Source organism: Phacochoerus africanus, chromosome 6 (genome assembly GCF_016906955.1).
Source record: "Phacochoerus africanus isolate WHEZ1 chromosome 6, ROS_Pafr_v1, whole genome shotgun sequence".
NCBI classification, from domain to species: domain Eukaryota; kingdom Metazoa; phylum Chordata; class Mammalia; order Artiodactyla; family Suidae; genus Phacochoerus; species Phacochoerus africanus.
The window spans coordinates 91,618,874-91,643,762 of NC_062549.1; the positions used below are offsets into that span (position 1 = coordinate 91,618,874).

Consider the following 24,889-nt stretch of genomic DNA (forward strand, 5'->3'; position numbering starts at 1 on the left):
TGTATATAATAGAAAGTGATAAGTACAAACCGTATAAACCTGGAAAAGTATCATTTAGGCAGAAAAAATCTCCCAATAGTTACAAATGTCGGATTTTTTTTTTTTTTCTTTTTAGGGCTGCACCTGTGGCATGTGGAAGTTTGCAGGCTAGGGGTTGAGTGGGAGCTACAGTTGCCAGCCTATGTATGACACAGCTTGCAGCAACATGGGATCCTTAACCCACTGATCAAGGCCAGGGATCAAACCCGCATCCTCATGGATATTAGTCAGGTTCTTCACCTGCTGAGCCACAACAGGAACTCCCACAAATGTCCTTGGAATAAGAGTTTCCTGGAAGGTCTGAGGAACTGTACTGAGGCCAGTGTGGCTGAAGTGAAATGAAGGAGAAAATGCTGGAATATGAGGTCGGTGTGGTAGTAATTGTCGTGTTATGATTATACTGGCCATTTACAGCAGCTTCTTGCTCTAGTTGGTCAATCCTTGTACAATACAGTTTGCTAAATATATGGATTTTTTTTTTAGTATCCCTCCTGCTTATGGGTAGATTAGGAGACAAAATATTGAAATTATCTTGCCAGGGTCCAGGACATGGTAGAGTGAACAACCTGCCAGGAGAGAGCAAGTAGATATTTCTGGGAAATAAAATTTAACTGAAAATCAGAAGTAGAATATTATGGTGGTTAGGAAAGAAGGTAGATTAAGAATTCAGAAAAAAAATGCAGGAGTTCCCGTCGTGGCGCAGTGGTTAATGAATCCGACTAGGAACCATGAGGTTGCGGGTTCGGTCCCTGCGCTTGCTCAGTGGGTTAACGATCCGGCACTGCCGTGAGCTGTGGTGTAGGTCGCAGACGCGGCTTGGATCCCGCGTAGGCCGGAGACTACAGCTCCGATTAGACCCCTAGCCTGGAAACCTCCATATGCCGCGGGAGCGGCCCAAGAAATAGCAAAAAGACGAAAAAAAAAAAATGCAGTGACCAGTAGCCATGTGCAAAATTTAGGGTGAAAGGTAGAGTCGTAAAGCAAATATCTGAGGTGGGATGGGGGTTGGAAAGGTGAGGCATGAAAGGAAGTTGGAACACTTGCACCAAGGAGGAATTTAGTTAAATTATCAGGTAAAATTCTTTTCTCTCCAACTCAAATACTGCTTCCATCTAGTCTTTTACAAAACTTTAAAATTATAATTAATTTACAATGTTCTGTCAACTTCTACTCTGCAGCAAAGTGACCCAGTTATATATATATATTTCTTTTTCTCACCATCTAGTCTTTCTTCTCTCCTATTCTGCAACCTGCATCTCAAAGTTATCTTCTTTTACTTTGTCTTTATTCCAAACTAATACCATAAACCTCAGATCACTCTGGTGTCAGACAAGGCATCTGTGGCTCTATAGATGATCTCTCCATGGTAAGTGGGATAAAGATGGGGCTCAGTGTGGGAACAGGAGAGGAGAGCCAACCTCTATGAAAACATCAGTGGTGATGGAGCCCAGGTCTGTCCCAGTGCGCACACCAAGAACTGACACAATTAATCTCAGCTGCATAGCACAGCACAGGGAAAGTGTATGAATGAATTCTGTTCCTGGTTCATCCACGCTACTGTTCCCTGACTCTCACAATAGTGGACAAGGCATCCTTGCCTACCTCTCTGACTTCATTGCTGTAATTTCCGTCTGTATGGTCAGGCCACTCCAGGTGGCTGTTCTCTTGTTCTCTGTGCATCCCCTGCCTGACCAGTGCCTGCTTCACCTGCACCCTAGGCACAGGGCTGACCTTCCAGTGCACTTGCCCCAGGCCTTAGCTACTAATTGTTCTATTAAAGGATTGGTAGAGGCGTGCCCCTCTCCTGGTTTCCCTGGTAACTAATGAGCCAACCTGAAAAAACTCCCCTAGTAACTGGGAATTTCCCCTCCACCCCCCCGACCCCCCCTGCCCCCACCCCTCCCAACCCCAGCACCCCCGATGGACTGCCTCAGCCAAGTCCTGCCCACCCTCTGTTGCACACGGTGGGGTGTGGCTCCAGGACCTTGCTTCAGACAGTAAGCTCCCCATCCACTAAACCATTGATGTCTCAGTTGTTGACTCCAGGCTCTTTCTTCAGTCTTGAAACTGGGCTAGTACGGGCTTCTTGGCAGGCCTGCGGGGCAGAGCCCCGAACCATCCCCTATTCGATCATTTCACCTAATCCAGGAGGGCTTCTCTGATGATCCTTGCTAGAATGAGAGTCCCTTTACTCTGCTTTATTTTAAGATTTATTTGACTGTTTGTTTGTTTATTGCCACATCCAGGGCATTGCAGAAATTCCCAGTCCAGGGACCGAACCCGAGTCACAGCCCAGGGCCCTTAACTTGCTGTGCCACCAGGGAACGCCAGGATTTCCTATTTTCAGCCTTAAGATTTTTCTCAGATATTATTTTAATCTAAAATTAGAGATGAGATTCTTTGATGTTGCAAACGCTGAGCTCCCCACCCTATATGTCTAATTGTGGGATCCTCCCAATACTAACATCTATAATTTACTAAGATCTATGCAGCAAAGAGGGCAAAATGAATGGGAATTAAAAATTTTGTAGTATTTTTTTGCTTGACATGTACTGATTTATTGAGATGATGGAAATAATTTAAAAGTACTGGGGTAGTGGTCTTTGGATTCAGAATTTCCTTTCCTTTTAGTTTCATTTTTTCATTTTTGAAAATTTTATCAAGTATAGCTGCTTTACAATGTTGTGATAATTTCTGTTACAGCAGAAATAAAATAATTAACGTGCTTCAGTCATATATGTACAGATGTCCATTCTTTTTCAGATTTTTTTTCCCACACAGTTCTTTTAATTTCAGATTTGGGCTTGAGAATTTTTGGCCTAAGGAAAGAAGCTCCTATGCACCCAAGTAAAAGTTCCTGTATTCTTGTTTTGTTTTTTTGGTTTTTGTCTTTTGTCTTTTTAGGGCCACTCCCATGGCATATGGAGGTTCCCAGGCTAGGGGTCTAAAAAGTTCCTGTATTCTTAAAATGGTTAAGATATCACCTCATGAGTGTCAGAAGGAAAAAAAAAAAAAAGGAATTAATGATATACAGGTGGTAGAAATTTAGTGGAGAAAATTCTTTTTTTTTTTTTTTTTTTTGTGTGTGTGTCTTTTTAGGCCTGTACTCATGACATATGGAGGTTCCCAGGCTAGGGGTTGAATTGGAGCTGTAGCTGCTGGCCACAGCGACAGCCACAGCAGTGCCAGCTCTGAGCCAGATCTGCAACCTACAGTACAGCTCACGGCAATGCCGGATCCTTAACCCACTGAGCAAGGCCAGGGATGGAACCTGCGTTCTCATGGATACTAGTTGGGTTCATTAGCCACTGAGCCATGATGGGAACTCCTTTTCTCTCTCTCTCTTTTTTTTTGTGGAGAAAATTCTTACTGACTTGGCTACTCCTGTTCCCCAGCCATGACAAATGGCAGACTTATAAAGCCAAAAATTGCTATAAGCACTTCACTCATGGATTCTAGTCTTGTGATCACCAACTAGCAAAGTAAAGAATGGGACTAGTGTGGGAAAAGACATCTAGTTCCTTTAGGATTTTGAAATATGGCAAGTTACTGCTTTTCAGTGTTGTGACAGTAATTTAGGGCTTGTGTGATTTTGTAATTGAAAAATGTATTGATATATTCAGAATGAAAACATGACCACAGTGTAAATTATTATTGTATTCACCAAGGAAAATATGGCTAAAAATAACTAATAGAAAAAAATGCATTAAAATGAACTCCCTGGGAATTCCCCTCTAGCTCAGCGGTAATGAACCTGACTAGGATCCATGAGGATGTGGGTTCAATCACCGGCCTCGCTCAGTAGTTTAAGGATCTGGCATTGCTGTGAGCTGCAGCGTAGGTCACAGATGCAGCTTGAATCCAGCATTGCTGTGGCTGTGGAGTAGGCAGGAAGCTGTAGCTCGGATTAGACCCCTAGCCTGGGAACTTCCATATGCCTCAGGTGTGGCCCTAACAAGACAAAAAAATAAATAAATAAATAAATAAAATAAAACAAAATAAACTCCAGGATTGATCTGGTATCGGCTTACTTTGGAGGTTCACACAAACTGAAATAGTTTTAAGTTTCCTTGTAATGTATCATGTTTTACTTTCTTCTAGGTTAGCCATTGCTTTAGAAAGTTGGATTATTTTCTTTAAGATAGAAGTTTCTAAGTTACCTATCTTGAATCGATTTTGACATAAAACTCTAAGATTTTGAGGTTAAATTCTAAGATTTTTAACAAGCTTCAATTGTTCTTCCTTTTGAAGGTATTCCCTAAGGAGGAAATGTGAGTTGATCACAGGGTTTGCTCTGGTTTTTGTCTCTGCTATTCCAGGCATAGAAAGCGCTGTTAGGGAATATACGGTGAGGAGCTAAATGTCAGTGATGTAAATGATGATTGTAAGTGATGATATAAGCACACGGTACTACACGGATATAAACTGGTGTCTGAGAGACTGCTAGGTCTTGCATTCTATTTTCCTCGGCTCTCTGAAGTTAGAAGATGCAGGTTTTAGAGATGACCTCAAGGTGGCAGTAACTACACATAATTGCTCCAAGAAAACCACAGCCCGGTGATTTTTCTGAGACTGAGCCAGGCAGGAATCTAGAAGTATTGGTGGAGATAGGCTGAAGATATTTAGGAAGGTATTTTATTTATTTATTTATTTTCTCTCAACTGAAGAATTCATTCCTCTCTGTCCAGGACAGCACTACATTCCCCCTACACAGTCATTCCTCCTTTCGCTGTTGTCATGATCCTACAATTTTATTATCCTGACTAGGTAAAAATGATCCAATTTGAGATGAGAATTCCATATGGAAATCTGGTTGGAAACTTAGCAATGACTGGTGGCTCTATAACCCACCTAAGAAGTCGGTGAAGTTCCCTATTTTATTTTAAAATTCCATCCCAAATTATTTTTAGGTCTACTTTGGATGTAGCAAATTTATCTGTGTCCCAGGCTCCTCCTAACTAACTGGTGGGAAACCAGCTTTTGTTTTGCTTCCTGTAGGTTTCATCTTTCATCCTTTGTTGAAGGTTCTTCCTGGATAGCCAGGCACGTCTGCACACGGACTGCAGTATAATGTTCTTCTCACAAGCTCGCCTCAGGAGAAGAAGACATCTGAAGAAATCTTGAAGGGATTAATGCTACTGATCATTAATCAGTAGATGAAACGGGCTTTTCTAGGAAGGGAGATGAGAACATAGGAGATGAGAACATACGAGCACTCCTAACCCTGGGGAAAGGAAACTGAGAGACAATGTGATCAACTTCTATGAAAGTCCTGAAAGATTAAAAGGAAGGTGGAAAATAATAAATGAAATAAATAAGAAACTGCTGCTGATTATTAAGGAAAAGGAGAGGTATATGCTGGGCAGATAGGCTGTTCCACAAATATTTTCTTGGTACCACAGTGTGTGAGATGAAAATTGACTAATGTGATGTGCTAGAAGGAGACAGTGATGCCATCAGTTGAGCGTGTTTCTCTCCTGTACTGTCCACATGGAAGGGGGGACTCTATCTGCCTATCTCTGAAACACCTGCTTCATAGAACTAACTTACCATGAAGAAGTGTCACTTCTTCCTAGAGTAGAGGTGTTTTTTAGAGTTTTTTTTTTTTTTGGCAAAGAGATGTTTTATGTTTTTTTGGCAAAGAGATGTTTTATGTTAGTTTTTTTTTTTTTTTGCAAAGAGATGTTGCCATCTTTATGGCAACACGTCCCAGGAGGGGACAGATCCTCAGTGCCCGGCCCAGGGAGCTGCAAGTGATGAATCAGAGTGAAGTAGTTATTGTACACAGTGCAAAGGATCAGCCCAAATCTCAAAGAGAAGACTGAAGATCACGCTACAAAAAGGAAAATAATAGCATCCATGTTTCTATTACAATATCCCTGACTGAGAGTCAACCACTCCCTGCTCTTTGAACTTAACCACCTCACAAGAGAGCTCATTCTGCTCTTATACAGCTCTAATACTGAAATCATTCTTCTTGCTGGTAAATTCAAAGTGACAGTCACCTTGTTACTTCAACCTAGTACAGCTCCTTTCTGTCAGAAACAATGTCTAAGAATTTCCCCTTCGCTTTCTACCCGAGTGCCTTAAATAATTGAAAGAGTCACAGAAATAGAAAACAAATTCATGATTACTAATGAGGATAGCAGGGGAAGAGATAAATTAGAAGGTTCAGATTAACATACATACACTACTCTATATAAGATAAGTAAACAACAAGGACCCTAGTGTATAGCACAGGGAACTATACTCGATATCTTACAATAATGTCTAGTAGAAAAGAATCTGAAAAAGAATATATACATATGTGTGTATATATATATGCATGTACAATTGAGTCAGTTTTCTGTACACTTGAAATGAATACATTATTGTAAATTAGCTATACTTCAATAGACAAACCAAAAACATACATATGTTTACATACATATATGCAATCCCAATAATTGAAAAAGGCCCTCTTGAGATATGGTATTTTAAAAATCAAGACCAGAAGTTGGCTTTTCATGATGAAATATGACTTGGCCATGGAGCTGGGCATAAGCCAGATCATACAGCTGGCATTGTGGTGGCACTGGCGAGGAGCCAGCACGTCATCCACCCATCCATCCATTTAGCCATTCAGTAAATATCCCTTGAGTTCCTAATGGGTAACAGGAACTCTTTTAGGTTCTGGTGATAAAACAGGGAGTTAAGGACAAATCCATTTGTTCTTACGTTCTAATAAGAGAGGTAGATATTTTTCTTGATGGCAAATGAATGAATTAACAAGCAGAGGTAAGAGCTCTGACCAAAAGGAAGTTGGTTCTTGGAGAGCATATTTTTAGGTGGAAACTAAAAGGAAGGCCTTAAAGAGAATAAGTCCGCATGACTCACTGACCCACCCAGAACCAGACCCACAGTTTCCACTTTATCGGATCTCCACAGGTAGAACAACCAAGCCCATGAAGTGGCTGACTTCCCAAGGACAAAGAGAGCCCCAAGGAGAAAGTTAAATTTTTATACCATGATCTCAACCACCATCCCGGACCTACAGAAATCAGCACATGATCCCCTGCCTGTAAAACCTGATTCTCTCCCAAAAGTGGGGGGCTCTGAGTTCCTCTTTCTCAGTGCTCCTGACCACTCTGTTTTTAATAAACCTTGCTTGAGGTCTCACTGTTCTGGTCAACTGTCTTTCTTTCCTCGGGGCACTAACATATATGTCAAGGAAACCGAACAACAGCCGGGAGTTAGAGTGGGAGTTGGTTCATGAGGCTTCTCTTGAGAAGTGACTTTTGTGCTAAACTCTGGAAAATGAATCAGAGTGGATGGTATCTTCAGTCAGAGGGGACAGCACGTGCAAAAGGCCTTGTGGCAGAAGGCCTTGAAAGAAAACCTGTGTGGCCGCAGTTCAGAGAACCGCCAAAAGGTGGCGTGATGCCCTGTGAAAGAAAATAATGTAAGGTCTTGCAGAACAAGAATTGTCTTTGTTTCAAGAGAAATCAGTGGTGTGATCAAAAAGTTTTAAGCTCTAGCGTGGTAACAGATTTCATTTTAAAGTGATTCTTCTGGATATTGTTGGGAAAGATACAGAAGGCCATCATCTTTAATTATAACACCAGTGATTGGTTTTGCTTGTTTTTGAATGTAAAAGGAATTTTACAATGCAAAATATTTTGCATCTCTCTTTTTTCAAGTGACATTGGTCAAATTTCATCCATGATGTAGTTTATAGAGATAGTGTGGTTATTTTAATTGCTATGTAATATTTCATTCTTTAGTTTTACATATATGTATATATATGTGAGAAAGACTATTGTTGATTATTATTTGGGGTTGTCATGAATAGTGCTGCTATGAACATTTATGTCCATTATAAATATTATGTACTTTATGCATGTCTTTTCATTTATATATATATACACATATGTATGCTATCGTATACATATATAAAGATATATGAAAAACAATGTGTATGTATGTGAATTTTTCTCTTGGCTGTACACTTATGAATGGAATTAGTGGATGGTAAGGTAAGTATATTTTGAATTTTAGTAAGTAATGCCCCACTGATTTTCTTAAGTGGTGTAAGAATTCAACTTAATCCCCAAGTTTTAAAAAAAATCTTATTTTCTTAAAAATATTTGCCATTTTAAGAGGTTTTTTAATTTTTAATTTTTTTTAAAAAAGTTTTTTTGCAGCTGTATCTGCAACATATGGAGGTTCCTGGGCTTGGGGTCGAATCAGAGCTGAACCTAAGGCCTATGCCATTGCCACAGCAACACCAGATCCAAGCCACTCTGCGACCTATGCTGCAGCTTGCAGCAACACTATGTATCCTTAACCCACTGATGGAGGCCAGAGATTGAATCTGCATCCTCATGGAGACTGTGTCGGATTCTTAACTTGCTGAGCCACAATGGGAACTCCAGATATGGCATTTTTCATTTCCATCATATACATCTGGTTCTTCTTTTGCAGATGGTGATTCTATTTTTAAATGATCTATTTTTTCCCACTGTTTTGTGTGTCATTTCCTTTACTTTCCTTAGCATAACAATCTTAGTTATTTTAAAATGCATGTCTACTAATTACATAAACTTGTCATATGTGGATCTGCTTTATTTCTTTCATTTTTTCTTGCTTATGACTTTTTTTTTTTGGCTGCAACTGTGCCCACTGAATGCAGAAGTTCCTTGGGCGAGGATCAAACCTATGCCACAGCTGTAACTACAGTCACAGCAGTGATAATGTTGGCTCCTTATCCTCCTGAGCCACGAGGGAACTCCTTGAACAGTATTTTTGTGTGTGTGTGCTTTTTTTGGGGGGGCCACACTTGCAGCATATGGAGGTTCCCAGCCTGAGGGTCAAATCAAAGCTATAGCTTCCGGCTTAAGCCACGGCCACAGCAACACGCGATCTGAGCTGCGTCTACGATCTACACCACAGCTCAGGGCAATGCTGGATCCTTAATCCACTGAGCGAGGCCATGGATCAAACCCGAAACGTCATGGTTACTAGTCAGATTCGTTTCCACTGCACCACAATGTGAACTCCATTGAACAGTATTTTTTTTGGTAACATTTCTTTTTTTTTTTTATTACTCAATGAATTTATTACATTAGTAGTTGTACAATGATTGAATAATATTTTTATAAATACATATTTCCCACCTTTAGTACTTGTTTTATGACAGGATTTGCTCGTAATAAGCAAGCCCATCATTGTCAGAGGCAAAATGTCTTTATGCATCATTATATTCCTCTACCTATACCAGAGAAAAGTATTTAGCTACTGCTACAATATTCTAATGCAGCTGCAGGTGTGTGTGTGTGTGTGTGTGTGTGTGTGTAATCCCAGGGCAGGTTTTGACTCAAGATAATTTTATTCCTGAGAGGAAATGATGTTTGCATTTTCTCAGCTGCCCACGTTCATCTTTTCTGGGTTAATATGTATTTATTTATTTTTAATCAGTTCATAAGAAATATAAATGGAAAAAGGAACAAAGCTCGTAAAAAAAGGAAGTCAAGCTGAAATGAGTCCTGTTGCCTCTGCAGCTCCCAGAAATGATGCCATGGAGAACATGTGACCCCAGAAGTGTCTCCTCATATTAAGGTGGGATGGGCAAGGGGAGGGGCCTCAATCCTTGTAAGCGCATCCTCCAGTCACTGTCCTTGTCATTTCTTCAGTGTTTTCCTAATGCAAGCTTTTGCCTGGGGCACCTTCCTCATAGGATCCACATATGAAGGATGTGAGGACTCGGAAGTATAGCTAGAGCACTACTGAGTTGTTGACACTTGAGCAAATGAGTGGAGCCAGTTAAGTCACATCAGGCGGCATTGGAATTGCTGCCAGCAGGTACTAGTGACTTCATGCAAATCACCAGAAGCTGCCTTATTTGGGAGACTAATTACCCAATTATGGTCCCTCCAGGAGACTAATTCTGAACAGATTATCTTTGTTTTGGACTAAAGCAACTCCACTCTAAGACAGAGCTTTTGAAGCACAGACTGAATTTCGGCTGTCTGCCTCCCTCCTGGGTTTCTTCGAGCAGGCGACAACCTGTTCAACCTGTTCATTTTTTTTTTTCTCTCTTTTTAGGGCTGCAACCATGGCACAAGGAAGTTCCCAGGCTAGGGGTAAAATCAGAGCTACAGTTGCCAGCCTACACCACAGCCACAGCAACGGATCCGAGCCGAATCTGCGACCTACACCAGAGTTCACGTCAACTCCGGATCCTTAAACCCACTGAGTGAGGCCAGGGATAGAACCCACATCCTCATGGATGCTAGTCGGGTTTGTTACCACAGTGGGAACTCCCTAGGACCTGTTCATTCTTGACCAGAGTTATATCCTTTAAAGATCGTACCCGAAGTATAAATCCAGATATTGCTTGGGGTCTAGGTGTCTCTATATGATTTGCAGGCCACAGACAATTCGATTTTAAGCAAAAAAAAAAAAAAACCCCAAAAACAAAAAACAAACAAACAAACAAAAACAACATAGTAGACTCCTAGGGAAGCAGGCCTTTATTTTATTTATTTTATTATTTCTATTTTTTTTTTGTCTTTTTGCCATTTCTTGGGCCGCTCCCAAGGCATATGGAGTTTTCCAGGCTAGGGGTTGAATTGGAGCTGTAGCCACCGGCCTACGCCAGAGCCACAGCAACATGGGATCCGAGCTGAGCTGCTTCTGCGACCTACACCACAGCTCATGGCAATGCCGGATCCTTAACCCACTGAGCAAGGCCAGGGACTGAACCCGCAACCTAGTCGGATTTGTTAACCACTGCGCCGCGACGGGAACTCCGGAAGCAGGTCTTTAGAAAAAAACAAACAAACATAACATTTATTGTTTTTTCCAAATTACAAAATTCGTAGATGCAAACTATTGCATCGAAATGGTACAGAAAAATATAAAAATGAAAATGAAATAATCTCAACATCCATTCCTAAAAATTAAGAGTGAGTATATATATTGCTCTATTTCAACCATATGTGTATGTATATTTTTTCTTGTACTTAGATCTTAGCTCCACAAACATCAATATTAATGACATCCAGGTTTTTAGAAGAGTAGCTCTAGTGAGGCTTCCATATATGAATCAGGATGGAGTGGTGGTTTCCTGCTTTACCTGGCCTTGATGACCTTGAAGAAGAAAGAGATAAAGATGAATCATGAGATGACCCTGATTATACATTTCTCCCTTCACTCACACCGTGTCACCCCGCAGTGGGCTGCATCCCTTTTTCTCTTCCCATCAAAAACACTCTTCGCTCACTCTCATCTTTCTCCTTTAATGAATTCCTCTCTTTTGAGTCACCCGCCAGAACCCCTCATTCTTGGTTGGGACCTTGAAATGAGATATGAACTCATACTCAGCGTGAATACATGGAGGAGTTGTTGAACAAGAGAGAAGAAGGAGCAGGTGGACTCAATGCCAAGAACTGAAAGGAAAGTTCTCACTGGGAAGAAAGGTGGAAGTGACAGGGATGGAGTAGGATGGTTACACAGGTAGGTGTAGAACTCCCAGTAGGGAACCATAGAGAGGGAAAGCTAGGGAAGTTTGGGAATCCACGGTAAGTTAATAATGGGTCACGAAATCTATCAGAACATTGTAGAACAAGGCAGTCTTGCTTAACTATAAAACCGTTAAGTAAAATCATGAGATATGCCTCAGGTCATTAAGTGAAAGAGAAAATGAGACCTGTATTCAAGTTCAGCAAGATAATGATCCTTAGGACCAAGGACAGGAATTTAAGGGAAAGATGACATTCCAAAGTAGGAGACCCTCATTATAAGGAAACCTGAAATAATTCAACATATTTTAGCTTGGATGTTACCACCATCCAACTGATTTGAATAAGCACCATGACAGTCCTAGTTTGACCTCATAGGGTCAGATACTGTCTTACTGGATACCAAGGAGGCAGTAATGATGTAAACCTGAGGTCTACTAGAAGAATGAGGAAGAAGTCAGGCTTTTCCCTGTCTCCACTTTCCTCAGATTATAAAAACGTTGCTCTCGGGCCAGAGCCTCCTCTCCTGCCTGCCCGAATCCCTCACAAGCATCCTATCTTAAGAAATCAATTTCTCGCCTATCACTTTGTGTTTCGCTGAACTCCTCCTGCGCTGAGGCACAAAGAACCTCAGCCTCAGTAAGTCCATGCATCAGACGAGTGATTTTTTTTTTTGTCTTTTTGCCATTTCTTGGAGGTTCCCAGGCTAGGGGTCGGATTCGAGCTATAGCCACCGGCCTACACCACAGCCACAGTAATGCGGGGATCCGAGTCATGTCTGCAACCTACACCACAGCTCACAGCAACACCGGGTCCCCGACCCACTGAGCAAGGCCAGGGATTGAACCTGCAACCTCATGGTTCCTAGTCGGATTCATTAACCACTGAGCCACAACAGGAACTCCAGGCGACTGATTTTAATTAAAAAAACCTGTGGGTTCAAGTCCTATTCTGGGTTTAAGCTGGGTTTGAGTTAGATGTTTCAGTTTCGGAATGAAGGGGAAAAAGGTATTCTTGATGCAATGCTGTGAAGGAAGGTTGGGGTTTCTAGCTGAGAGCTTGATAACTGGAGAGATCTAAGAGCATGTGCAATTCTGAGGGCCTGGATATGTCAGCCTCTGTGTTTGAACTGTTGGCATTCCAGTGCAGGCACACCTCAGAGATATTGTGGCTTTTCTTCCAGGTCACTGCAATAAAGTGAATATTGCAATAAAATGACACTTTTTTTTTTTTTGCTTTCCCAGATAATACAAAAGTTACATTTATATGATACTGTAGTCTATTAAGTGAGCAATGGCATTAATGCACATGCCTTCATCAAAAAACACTTTATTGCTAAAACATGCTAACCACCATCTGAATCTTCAGTGAGCTTAGTCTTTTTTCTGGTGGAAGGTCTTGCCTGGATGTTGATGGCTGCTGACTGATCAAGGTGATGATCGCTGAAGTTTGGGCTGGTGGTGGCAATTTCTTAAAACAAGACAATGATAAAGTTTGCCGGATAGATTGACTCTTCCTTTCATGGAAAATCTCTCTGTAGTAGGCACTGCTATTTGATAGTGTAGGGGAGCAAAGCTTGCCACCCCAAAATGTGTCTTTTTGGCATAAAAATTAATTTAGACAGATTATTTTTAAGAAACAGAAGATTCTGGAAGTCTTTCTTTTTACCTCCCCATTTGATGCCTAAAGAATTTAGATAAAGGGCTTGTTCCCAGAATAAAGTTTTCATCAGAGGTATCTGCAAAGAATAGGGGCTAGACATGGTTGGGGAAATCTAGGCAGGACCCAGAGAGAGATCAGAGTCCACTCTGTGTCCCACCCTCTCTGCAGGACCCAGAAACATTTGTTTACCAACTCTTTGCTTTTCAATCTCCATGTGAATTGCCTCCCTCCTCTTGGAAGTTCCAAACAACTACCTCCAACATCCTCTTTTACCATTAACTGAAGATGGCATTTAAGATGAGGGTTTCAGCCTGACTGATGATTTACTCACTTTTTCTGGGTCTCTCTGATGTATACATGTTATTAAATTTTTGTTTGATTTTTCTCCTGTTAATCTGTCTCATGTCAAGTCAATTCTTAAACCTGTCAGAAGAACCTAGAAAGGTAGGAGAAACTTTTTTCCTCACCGACAATAGCATTTTACCCACAGTAGAACTTCTTCCAAATTAGAGTCAGTCCTCTTAAACCCTACCAACTAAGTTTGTGTCATATTCTAAATCCTTTATTGTCATTTCAACAGTATTCAACAGCATCTTCACCAGGAGTAGATTCTATCACTAGAAGCCACTTTCTCTGCTCATCTATAGGAAACAAATCCTCATTTGTTAAGGTTTTATCATAAGATTGCCGCAATTCAGTCACATCTTCAGGACCCACTTCTGACTCTAGTTCTTTAGCTACTTCCAGCACATCTGCAGTTACTTCCTCCACTGAAGTTATGAAGCCCTCAAAATCACCCATGAGGTTGGAATCAATTTTCTTCAGAGTCTTGTTCATGTTGGCATTTTTGCCTCTTCCCAGGAATTAGGAATATTCTTAATGACATTTAGAATGGCGAATCCTGGAGGTTTTTATTTGATTCTGCCCAGAGCCATTAGAAGAATCATAACAACAGAAGCTATAGCCTTGTGAAATGTATTTCTTAAATAAAAAGATTTGAAGGTTAAAATTACTCCTTGGTCCGTGGGCTGCAGAATGCATATTGTTCTAATAGGCGTGAAAACAACATGAATCTCTTTGTACATCTCCATCAGAGCTCTCAAGTGACCAGGTGCATTGTCAATGAGCAGTAGTATTTTAAAGGGAATCTTTTTCCCCCCGCTGAATGGTAGGTTTCAACAATGGGCTTAAAATATTCAGTAAACCGTGTTGTGAACAGATGTGCTTTCATCCTCATTTATTGCGCCATTTAAAAGGGCAGAGGCAGGAAGTTCCCATCATGGTGCAGTGGAAACGAATCTGACTAGGAACCATGAGGTTGTGGGTTTGATCCCTGGCCTTGCTCACTGAGTTAAGGATCCAGTGTTGCCGTAGCTGTGGTGTAGGTCACAGATGCAGCTTGGATCTGGCATTGCTGTGGCTGTGGCTGTGGCTGGCAGCTGTAACTTCGATTTGACCCCCTGGCCTGGGAACCTCCATATGCCATAGGTGTGGCCCTAAAAAGCTAAAAAAAAAAAGGGGGGGTGCAGAGGCAGGATAGATTTAGCACAAGTCCTAAAGACCTTAAGGATTTTCAGAATGGTAAGTATCAGCTTCAACTTATTCAGTCACCAGCTGCATTAACTCCTCCTAACAAGAGGAGAGTCAGCCTGAACTTTGAAGCTTTGAAGCCAGGCATTAACTTCTCCTCTCTAGCTATAAAGGTTCTAGATGGCATCTTCCTCCAATGTAAAGCTGTTTCATCTTCTTTGAAAATCTGTTGTTGAGTGTAGTCACCTTTAGCAATTACCTTGGCTAGATCTTCTTCACAACTTAGATGAAGCTTCTACATAGCACATGCTGTTTCACCTTGTACTTTGATGGTATGAAGATGGCCTTCCCTTACAGCTTATGATCCAACCTCTGCTAACTTCCAACTTTCCTTCTGATGCTTCCTCATACCTCTCAGGTTTCATCTAATCGAAGAGTATTAAGGCCTTGACCTAGGAATGTTGTGGGTGGTTTGACCTTCTATCTAAACCACTAAAACTTTCTCAGCAAGAAGGCTGTTTTACTTTCTTATTGTTCATGTATTCATGTAAGAGTAAAAACTTTTTCTTTGCATTTGCAATTTGTCTGTTTGGTGTGAGAGGCCAAGCTTTTGGCCTCTTTTTTGCCTTCCTCACTAAGCTTAATTATTTCCAGTTTTCGATTTAACGTGAGAGATATGTGACCTTCCTTTCACCTGAACACTCAGAGGCCTCTGTAAGATTATTAATTGGCCTAATTTCAATATTGTTCTGTCTCAGGGAAAAAGGAGGTCCAAGGAGAGGGAAAGAGATGGGGAAATGACCTGTCATTGGAGCAGTCAGAACACACATAGCATTCATCAAAGAAATTTTACATGGGTGTGCTGTACATGGCATCCCCAAACGATTTCAACAGTAACATCAAAGATCACCATGACAAATATAATACTAATGAAAAAGCTTGAAATATTATGAGAATTGCCAAAACGTGATACAGAGACTCAAAGTGACAAATGTTTTAGAAAAATGGAGCCAACAGGCTTGCTCTACACAGGATTGCTATAAACCCTCAATTTATTAAAAAAAAAATTCATAGTATCCGTGAACCACAACACAGTGAAGTACATTAAAAGAAGGTATGCCTGTGTTAGCCTTTGTTAGTGTTCCAAACATCCCCCATGGATGTGCGTATGTGAGTGTGACAAACCCCATGGAATTTGCTACATAGAACCAACCAACTCTGTTGTAGACCAGTGTGTGAATCTCACTAAAGTCAGGTAATTTTGTGTTCTGAAATGCTTAGGGGCATCATTGATCATTTAGGTCTAGAATGAGCTCTGTTAACTATCTTCTGAGATAAAAGCTATTTCTTCTACTCTATAGACTATGACTCAGAGGTTCCTAGTATTTAACTTATGGTCAGCTAGCAAATCACAGAGTCAGTGTTTGAAAGAAATCTGCCTTAATGAAGCCCAAATTTACTAAATAATCTACATGCTTTGAAAATTGGACCAATTCTATAATATTTAGCTTAGATATCACATCCTTTTTAGCCTCTCTGAAGCTTCTCTCTTCAATATGATTAAAAATATCCTTAAATGAAATCTTTAAGATGTTGATTAAAGACATTAAAGAAAACACAAGCTGATGGAAAGATATACCATGTTCTTGGATTGAAAGGAAAGATATTGTTAAAAATGACCATACTACCCAAGACAATCTACAAAGTCAATGCAATCCCTATCCAATTACCAATGGCATTTTTCACAGAACTAGAACAAAAAAGTCTTAAAATGTGTATGGGTATACAAAAGACCCCAAATAGCTAAAACTATCTTAAGAAGAACAAAGCCAGAAAAATCATGCTCCCTTACTTCAGACTATACTGCAAAGCTACAGTAATCAAAACTGTATGGTGCCAGCCACCAACCAACCAACCAACAAAAACAACAACAAAACACATATAGGACAATGGAACAGGATAGATGACTCAGAAATAAACCCACATACTTATGGTCAATTAATTTGAAACAAAGGAGGCAAGAATATACAACAGAGAACAGTCTCCTCAATATGTGATGCTGGGACAAATGGATAGCTACATGGAAAAGAATGAAATTAGAACATTCTCTATCACCACACACAAAAGTAAACTCAGAATGGATTAAGGACTTAAATGTAAGACTGGATACTGTAAAAGTCCTAGAGGAAAACAGGCAGAACACTCTTTGACCTAAATCACAGCAATACTTTTTTGAATCAGTCTCCTAGAGAAATGGAAATAAACACAAAAATAAACAAATAGGACCCAATTAAACTTAAAAGGTTTTGCATAGCAAAGGAAGCCATAAACCAAATGAAAAGATGACCTATGGACTGGGAGAAAATATTTGCAAATGATGCTACTAACAAGGGATTAATTTTCAAAATATACAAACAGCTCATACAGATGAATATCAAAAAACCAAAGAACCCAATCAAAAAATGGATAGAGGACCTAAATAGACAGTAATCCAAAGAATACATATAGATGGCCCATCGGCACATGAAAAGATACTCAATATCATTAATTATTATTATTATAATTATTATACGCAAATCACCTTACATCAGTCAGAATGGCCTTCATTAAAAAGTCTACAAATAACAAATGCTGGATAGGGTGTAGAGAAAAAGAAACCCTCCTACACTGTTAATGGGAATGTAAATTGGTAGAGCCCTGTGGAGAACAGCATGGAGGATCCTTAAAAAACTAAAAATGGGGTTACCAGATGATCCAGTAATCCCACTCCTAAGCATATATCTGGAGAAAATTCTAATTTGAAAAGATACATGCACCCCAATGTATATAATACTAGTTATGAACAATAGCCAAAACATGGAAGCAACCTTAATGTCCATTGACACATGAATGGATATATATATATATGTATGGATATATACAGGAAATTACTCAGCCATAAAAAGAATGAAATAATGCCATTTCAGAAAAATGGATGGACCTCAAGATTATCATATTAAGTGAAGTAAGACAGAGAAAGACAAATATCATATGATAACACATGTGGAATCTAAAAAATGATACAAATGAACTTATTTTCAAAACAGAAATAGACCCTTCAGACATAGAAAAAAAATTTATGGTTACCAAAGTGGATAGTGTGTGTGGGGGGCAGAAATTGGAAGGTTGGGATTAACATATACATCTTAGTATATATAAACTAAATAAATGACAAGGACCTACTGCATAGCACAGGGAACTGTATTCAATATCTTATAATAATCTATAATGGAAAGGGATCTGAAAAAGAGTATATGTGTATATATCTGAATCACTTTGCTATACACTTGAAAATAGCACAACATTGTAAACTTCAATATAAAATTTGAATTAAAATATATTTTAAAAAAAAGAACAATGAAAACAAAGTTTATATCCACTGAAGGCAAGGATTAGTTTTTTTTTTTTTTTGTATGCTAAACTCTATGTGTAATAGCAACAGTCTAGTTTTCTTAAAGACTTCCACTCTGGAACAATGATGACCCCCAGAAGTTCTCACCTTGATGAAACTGTGAATTACAGATCTCAGCTGCCTCTTCTCTCCACTTAATGCCAATTCAAAGCAAGTGAGTCTAAGTTTATCACCTTCTTCACAGTAGACATTGGTCAGTCTTCCGTAAACCAGGACTTCCATCACTCCTGTTTTATCTTGTATTTCATAATATAGGCATTCATTACACACCAATTTCTGCAAAAGAAAAAAATTAGCACCTATCTTCTGAGAACTGGATAAGGAATTTCCACAACTTTGAAAAATATCTGATTTTATCTCAGACAGGTTAATATGAGCTGGAGGTCCAGAATTACAGGTACCAAATAGTGTAAGATATCTTGTTTGATTTATCCTTTCATTTAAATCCTCTATCTTTCCTTCCTTTAGGTCTGTACTGGGTTCTTCTAGAAAAATTAATTACTCTCCTAATTTTTCCTTCTTCTATCTCAGAAGAGCTGAAATTTCTTAAGAAATTTGGACACAGCATGGTCTGATAACCTTTAAAAGTTTCTTTGGCTCTTCCTGAGAACAGAGAAGAAAGGCCATTCATGTTTTATTATGAGCTTCAAAAAGATTGTGGCAAGTCCTCACTAAGCAGATTATTATTTCAATATGTAAGTCTTTATTCTATTTTCTCTATTTATTCATTTCTTTCCTAATCTTCACAAATCTTCAATCTACATCATCTAGTAACATTGTTCTAATTTTTATATCACTTACTTTACTCATTAATTCAACAAATCCATGTGCACATAGTCACCTTTTTGTTTTTCTTTTTATAGCCTCACCTGGGGCATATGGAAGTTCTTGGGCTAGGGGTCGAATCAGAGCTGCAGCTGCCAGCCTATACCACAGCCACAGCAACACTGGATATGAGCCGCATTGTAGCTTGTAGCAACTCTGGATCCTTAGCACACTGAGCAAGGCCAGGGATCGAATCCACATCCTCACAGACACTATGTCTGGTCCTTAACCTGCTGAGCCACAGTAAGAACCCCTGTGCATAGCCACTTAAACAGAGTATACAGAAAACAACAGGGGAATAAGTAAAGACTACCCTAGAAGGCATATATAATGCAATATGTAACGATACTTTTTTCCTTTTTTGGGGAGGGGCACACCTGAGGTATATGGAAGTTCCCAGGCTAGGGGCTGAATCTGAGCTACTGCTGCTGGCTTATGCCACAGCCACAGCAACACCAGATCCAAGCCGAGTCTGCAACCTATACCACAGCTCAAGGCAATGCTGGATCCTTAACCCACGGAATGAGGCCAGGGATTGAACCTGAATCCTCATGGACACTAGTCAGGTTTGTTACCACTGAACCACAACGGGAACTCCTGCTCAATAATTTTTTTGATGAATGAGATGATCCAAACCTTAGCTGTTGATAAGAGCTGGATTTTAGGGCAGAGTAGGTGACTGATTTCTTACTCTGGTTGTCATAACTGGAATTCAAGCTTAGAAGGGTAATTCTTTATTCACAATTAAGTTAAACTGTCCCTGAAACAGATGGGGCAGAACTCAAAATCATAAGGAGAGCTCTCTTCTCTCTCTCTATAGGTGTGTGTGTGTATGCATATATGTAATCCTACATATATACATTTGCATATATGTAGATATGTATAGATAGATGATAGATGATAGATGACAGATAGATAGATAGATAGATATAAATATACATTCTGGGAGTTCCCGTCGTGGCGCAGTGGTTAACAAATCCGACTAGGAACCATGAGGTTGTGGGTTCGATCCCTGCCCTTGCCCAGTGAGTGGGTTAACGATCCGGCATTGCCGTGAGCTGTGGTGTAGGCTGCAGACGCAGCTCGGATCCAGTGTTGCTGTGGCCCTGGTGTAGAGCAGTGGCTTCAGCTCCGATTCGACCCCTAGCCTGGGAACTTCCATATGCCGCAGGAGTGGCCCAAGAAATGGCAAAAAGACAATAAATAAACAAACAAACAAACAAACAAACAAACAAACATTCTGCACTGTGTTGGATCAGGGTGGCTGTGACTGGACCAGCACAGCTGATTAAAATGTCATGATTTCAGGTGAACCACTTTCTAAAGAACTTGCATGGTGTTAACCTGGGAAGAACGATGTTAAGAGACCATCTATCCTATATTCTGAAATATGAAGACTCCACCCAACTATCCCCTGTCTGTGGGACTTTGAGTCCCTGTGTTCATGAAGTTAACCAAATTCACTTGGTGGCTAAGACTTTCACATTTTGGGGCTGCAGAAGAAATATTGCAAAACGATGGTGGACTTACTTTATGCACCAGAAACACCCCACTCACAAATGTTCCTAGAGTTTGCAAGTAAAGATCACTGATTTTAGGAGTTGCGTTTGCCTTTTGAATCAAGCTTTTAGAGATCTCCATCTTTCGGTCAGTGTTAACCTCAGACACAGATGAGGCACTGTACAACTCCAGGAACCCATTGCGGCCATAATAATCTGATATGGCAATGATTTTCTTTGGGATGAACTTCTCCTTCAGGGCGACATGAAAAACCTTCACTTGGAAGAACTGGTTCTCAGTAGCCACTGTGGCATGAAACATCTTTCTCTCGCCATCTCTGACATCATACGTAAATGGTTCCATGGCTTTCAACACCATCACTTCCTTGGGGCCACTGTGGAAACCATCCTCTTTGGAAGCTTCTTTCGGCACCACCTTCAATCTTGGTTTCTACTTAGAAGCACATACCAAAAACATGCACAATTACGAAAAGGAATGCAGATTCACCCTTTAATAATGAGAATCATCTCAGCTTTAATGCTGAGCCTCAACAAAGAACATAATTGGGTAGATGTGGGAAAAAAAAAAAAAACTAAACAAAGACCACTGACATGGCATAAATAATCTAATGGAAGAAATGGAGAAGATTTAAACAGTGATTTTTCTTCTTTTTTGTTGTTTTGGGGTGGTAGGAAGAATACATATATATACATATGTATTTAAGGTAATAATTCAAGGGAAAAAGTATTTCTCCCAGAGCTATGCAGAGTACAGAGGCAGTGGGCAATAGCAGTACCGTTGTGCTCTTAATTGAGATGAGGATTAAAAAAAACCATTTTAAGTATCCCATCAACTCATTTTATCAACTTGATTTCATTCATCAACTCAAAATAAGATATAAGTAGGGATGAAAATAAGTCACCCTTAATAGCACTGAAAGTAAGGCATGGCTCCAGTCGGTAATCATTGATTTCACTCCAGTAGATGTGGCAATTTAAAGACCCAAGTTAGAAAGTCCCTTTTCCTGAAGGCAGTGTGTTGAAAAGGGGCTAGTAAGACAGTCATTGCAAGAATTTCATGAACTTCCCTAATGTGGAAATGTCCTGGATAAATGACATTTTGAAGAATAGCAGAATCAGCCACCCCAAAATATATTTCTTCAGCACAGAATTAAGCTAATTATTTTGAGAAACAGCATTCATAGAGGAAGCTCTAAAAACAGAATGGAACTTGTCCTTTTATAAGGGAAATGTGAATTTATTAATTAAATCTCCATTTCTAAGGGTGTCTGCCCCTGTGTGCCAGGAAGAGAAGGATGTACAGTCAGGTTCTCGTGGGTCATGTGGGTCATGGGGCTTGCCTCTGATTGACTTATCATTGTGATCAATTCTCCCTGCATTAGGATGCCCATTCCCAGGGCAAGTCAATCAGTAACAACAAATCTCATAATAGTAACAACAGCAGCACCTTGACAACAAGGGCATTGGACATAAGGAAAAAAATTATATATCTACACTCAGGGTCATGAAAGAAGACCTGATGGACACATGTTATTATGTTCATTGTGGGTATAGGGAACACTGGAAATAACCTAACATCAAATAGTAAAGAACTATTTTAAATTTGCATAAAAGTAAAATTAAAGTAATGCAAGTTAAATTTCATGCAAATTAATAATTGCATGAAATAACCATGCAATTATTTTTAATTTTTTTAATCATGTAATTATTTTTTACATTAAAATAGTAATTTATATTGCTTGAATTAAACAGCACTTCAAGGTATACATAGTAGGTTAGAAAGAAATCCCTGGATTATAGAAAAAATATGTGTAATGTAATCAACTTAAGACAAACTGATATCCTTAGTATACACATAACAAAAGGTAAAATCAGCCTATTTACCAAAATGCAGCACTTGATAGAGGGGAGATTTCGGATAGTTAAAATTAATTATTTTCGTCTATTTTTCTGCATTTTCTAATATCTAAGATGATATTATTTACATAATACAAAACAAAAGATAAGGAATCAGTGATAGAGCTTTTGTTGTCTCTGTATTCCTCCACCTTCTTGCACCCTAAGTTCTCTCTTCCATTGTGTAATGAGGGAAACCCAAAATTAAAATGAAACAAATTACTAATTATACCCACTACCGAAGAGAAATGATTCAGGTGCACTCTAGGTCATGGATGACTCTAATGGAGAAGGCAGCCCAATTAGAGTTGGAATTCGAATGTAGGTAGCATCTCAAAATGCACACCTGATAAAAACATGAGTGACTTAATAAAGCATTGTACACTGCCGGGGATTAGTGAAAAGTTCTGTTGAGCTCAGTCATTGTGTTGTAAGGTTAGCAAATTCTGAAAAAAGGAATCCATACCTTGGCTAAGAGACTGCTGGCCGGGGTTGGTGACAGCATCCGAGGCATCTGGAGGCAGGCTCCAGTTGAGTGCATGCTGTATGTTGAGAGTTCTGGATGCTGACTCTGCACTGGGGGTCGTTTCATCCTCGAGGAGTCAACAGTTTTAGTGGTTGTGCCTTCTTTTTTCAGAGGGAACATACATTTTTTTTCTTCTTCCTGGTTAATGGTTTTCAATATTAGATAACTAATCTTAGAACATGTTATTTCCAAGCCTGTATTCACAGAAAAAATAGAGTTGTCTTCAGATGTTTGCATATGTCAGTGTCATAGCAGAGACTGTGAGCCTTGAGGTTTCAATGACTAGACCAAGGCCACATGGACCTAGAGGCAAACGGGCATAGATTACTAGTTCCAACTCATAAATAAAATCTGGAGACTATATAGGGAATTATTTATTCTTGAGCTAACAGGAATGACAACAATAACAAAACAAAACTGGAAAAATCTTGTCAATAGGAAATACGTCTTCAGCTGGTATATATGGCTTAGTGTTGGGAGCTTCAGCCTGGGCAGCTTGTGTCTGGGGTAGCAAACTCTTCTAGAGAATAGTGTTTTAAATGCTGCTTTTGCCTATTCCTCAAGTTGCTTGCTAATTTTCTGCACACCTCGGTATTATCCTCCTGGGTGAAGGTAACCACGGGCAGAGCAAAGGCAGGTTAGGATAAGAGTTGACACACACTGGTGTGTACTCGCTGTTCCACCCTGATCTGGTCTTTCCTTGGAAAAGAGCACCTATGATCTGATGTTACTGTATAGCAAGGAAGACAAATGTACACTTGTTACAGTTATGATAAGTGCTGAAAAGGGAAAGGAAATGGATCTTTGAAAGCAGGTAAGAAGAATATCTAATGTCTTTTGGGAGGATGTATCAATAAGGACAATGCCCAAGGAAGAGACTCAAGTTTGCACCTCAAGATTGAAGACACATGAACCAGAGGTGAATCAGGGCAAATGGTCCCAAACTAAGAAGGTAGTATGTGTCAAAACACCTGATGTAGGAAGGAGTATGGAATTTTGAAAATACCCTGTAGTGTGGTCAGTGAGCAAAGGGGACCCACGCCAAAGGAAAGTGGGATGTAAAGGGGGAACACACATTTATCTTGACTTGTTGGGTCACCTTCCCCCACTCTTTCTACTCAACACAAGACAGTAACCCTCTCAAAGTCAGAGATGATTTCACAAACATATGCCTTGTAAATAGTCAAGGAGTTAGAATAGAGTGGCATCTGAAAACATACACTGATTTGTGATTTTATTAAATAAATGGTATACTGTGAGAGATTAGATTATGTTATTTCTTATACTTATATTGTAAGGAGGTACAAAGAGTGAACAAGAAGCTGGTACCTTGATTGAGAAACTGGTGGATGGGGCTGGTAGACACATTTGCATCATCTGATAAGAGCTTTGGGTTGGACATGCGCTGGCTGCTGAAGTTCCTGGAAGCTGACTCTGTTTGTGAGATACCTTCTTTTTAAAGTCATTAGCTTTGGTGGTTGTGTCTTTTTTTCCCTGGAGAAAAATACATTTTTCCCCCTTATTTCTTCATAATGATTACTAAAAGTCACACAGAACACAATATTTTTTCTTTTTTTTCAATGTAGAAAATTAACTTTTTCAATATTTTTTCCCTTGGAATAATACCACACATTCAGATACCTGTATTACCTACCCTCCTCTAACCTCAGCTAGGATAACAAATTTCACTCTCCAAATATTACAAGCTCAGATGAAATTTCACTGGTTTGGGATGGATTCTGGGCTCTACGTCTCCTGCACACTGGTCTAAGCAGGTAGGCAACCTTACCAGGTTGCAAGAGAAGCAAATTTCAGTACCAAGCTGGCTGAACTTCAGGATGGTTATTAACAATGACTTTCTCATCAAGAAACTATGCAAGTGAGTTTCTGATGTCTGTTCCTCAGGCTCTTAGGAACCCACTGAACTTTTGGGAAAAAT

General features: G+C 39.7%; 1 protein-coding gene across 1 annotated transcript in view; it reads right to left on the minus strand.

Annotated features, from left to right (window-relative positions):
* Window positions 1–10,892: 10,892 nt before the first annotated feature.
* Window positions 10,893–24,889, minus strand: part of LOC125129479 (myeloid cell nuclear differentiation antigen-like) — a 57,480-nt gene continuing 43,483 nt past the window's right edge. The window contains 3 exon segments of the mRNA XM_047784211.1: window positions 10,893–11,169; window positions 18,271–18,459; window positions 20,539–20,958. Of these exon segments, the coding sequence (XP_047640167.1) occupies window positions 11,089–11,169; window positions 18,271–18,459; window positions 20,539–20,958 (690 nt within the window). The 3' untranslated portion in view covers window positions 10,893–11,088.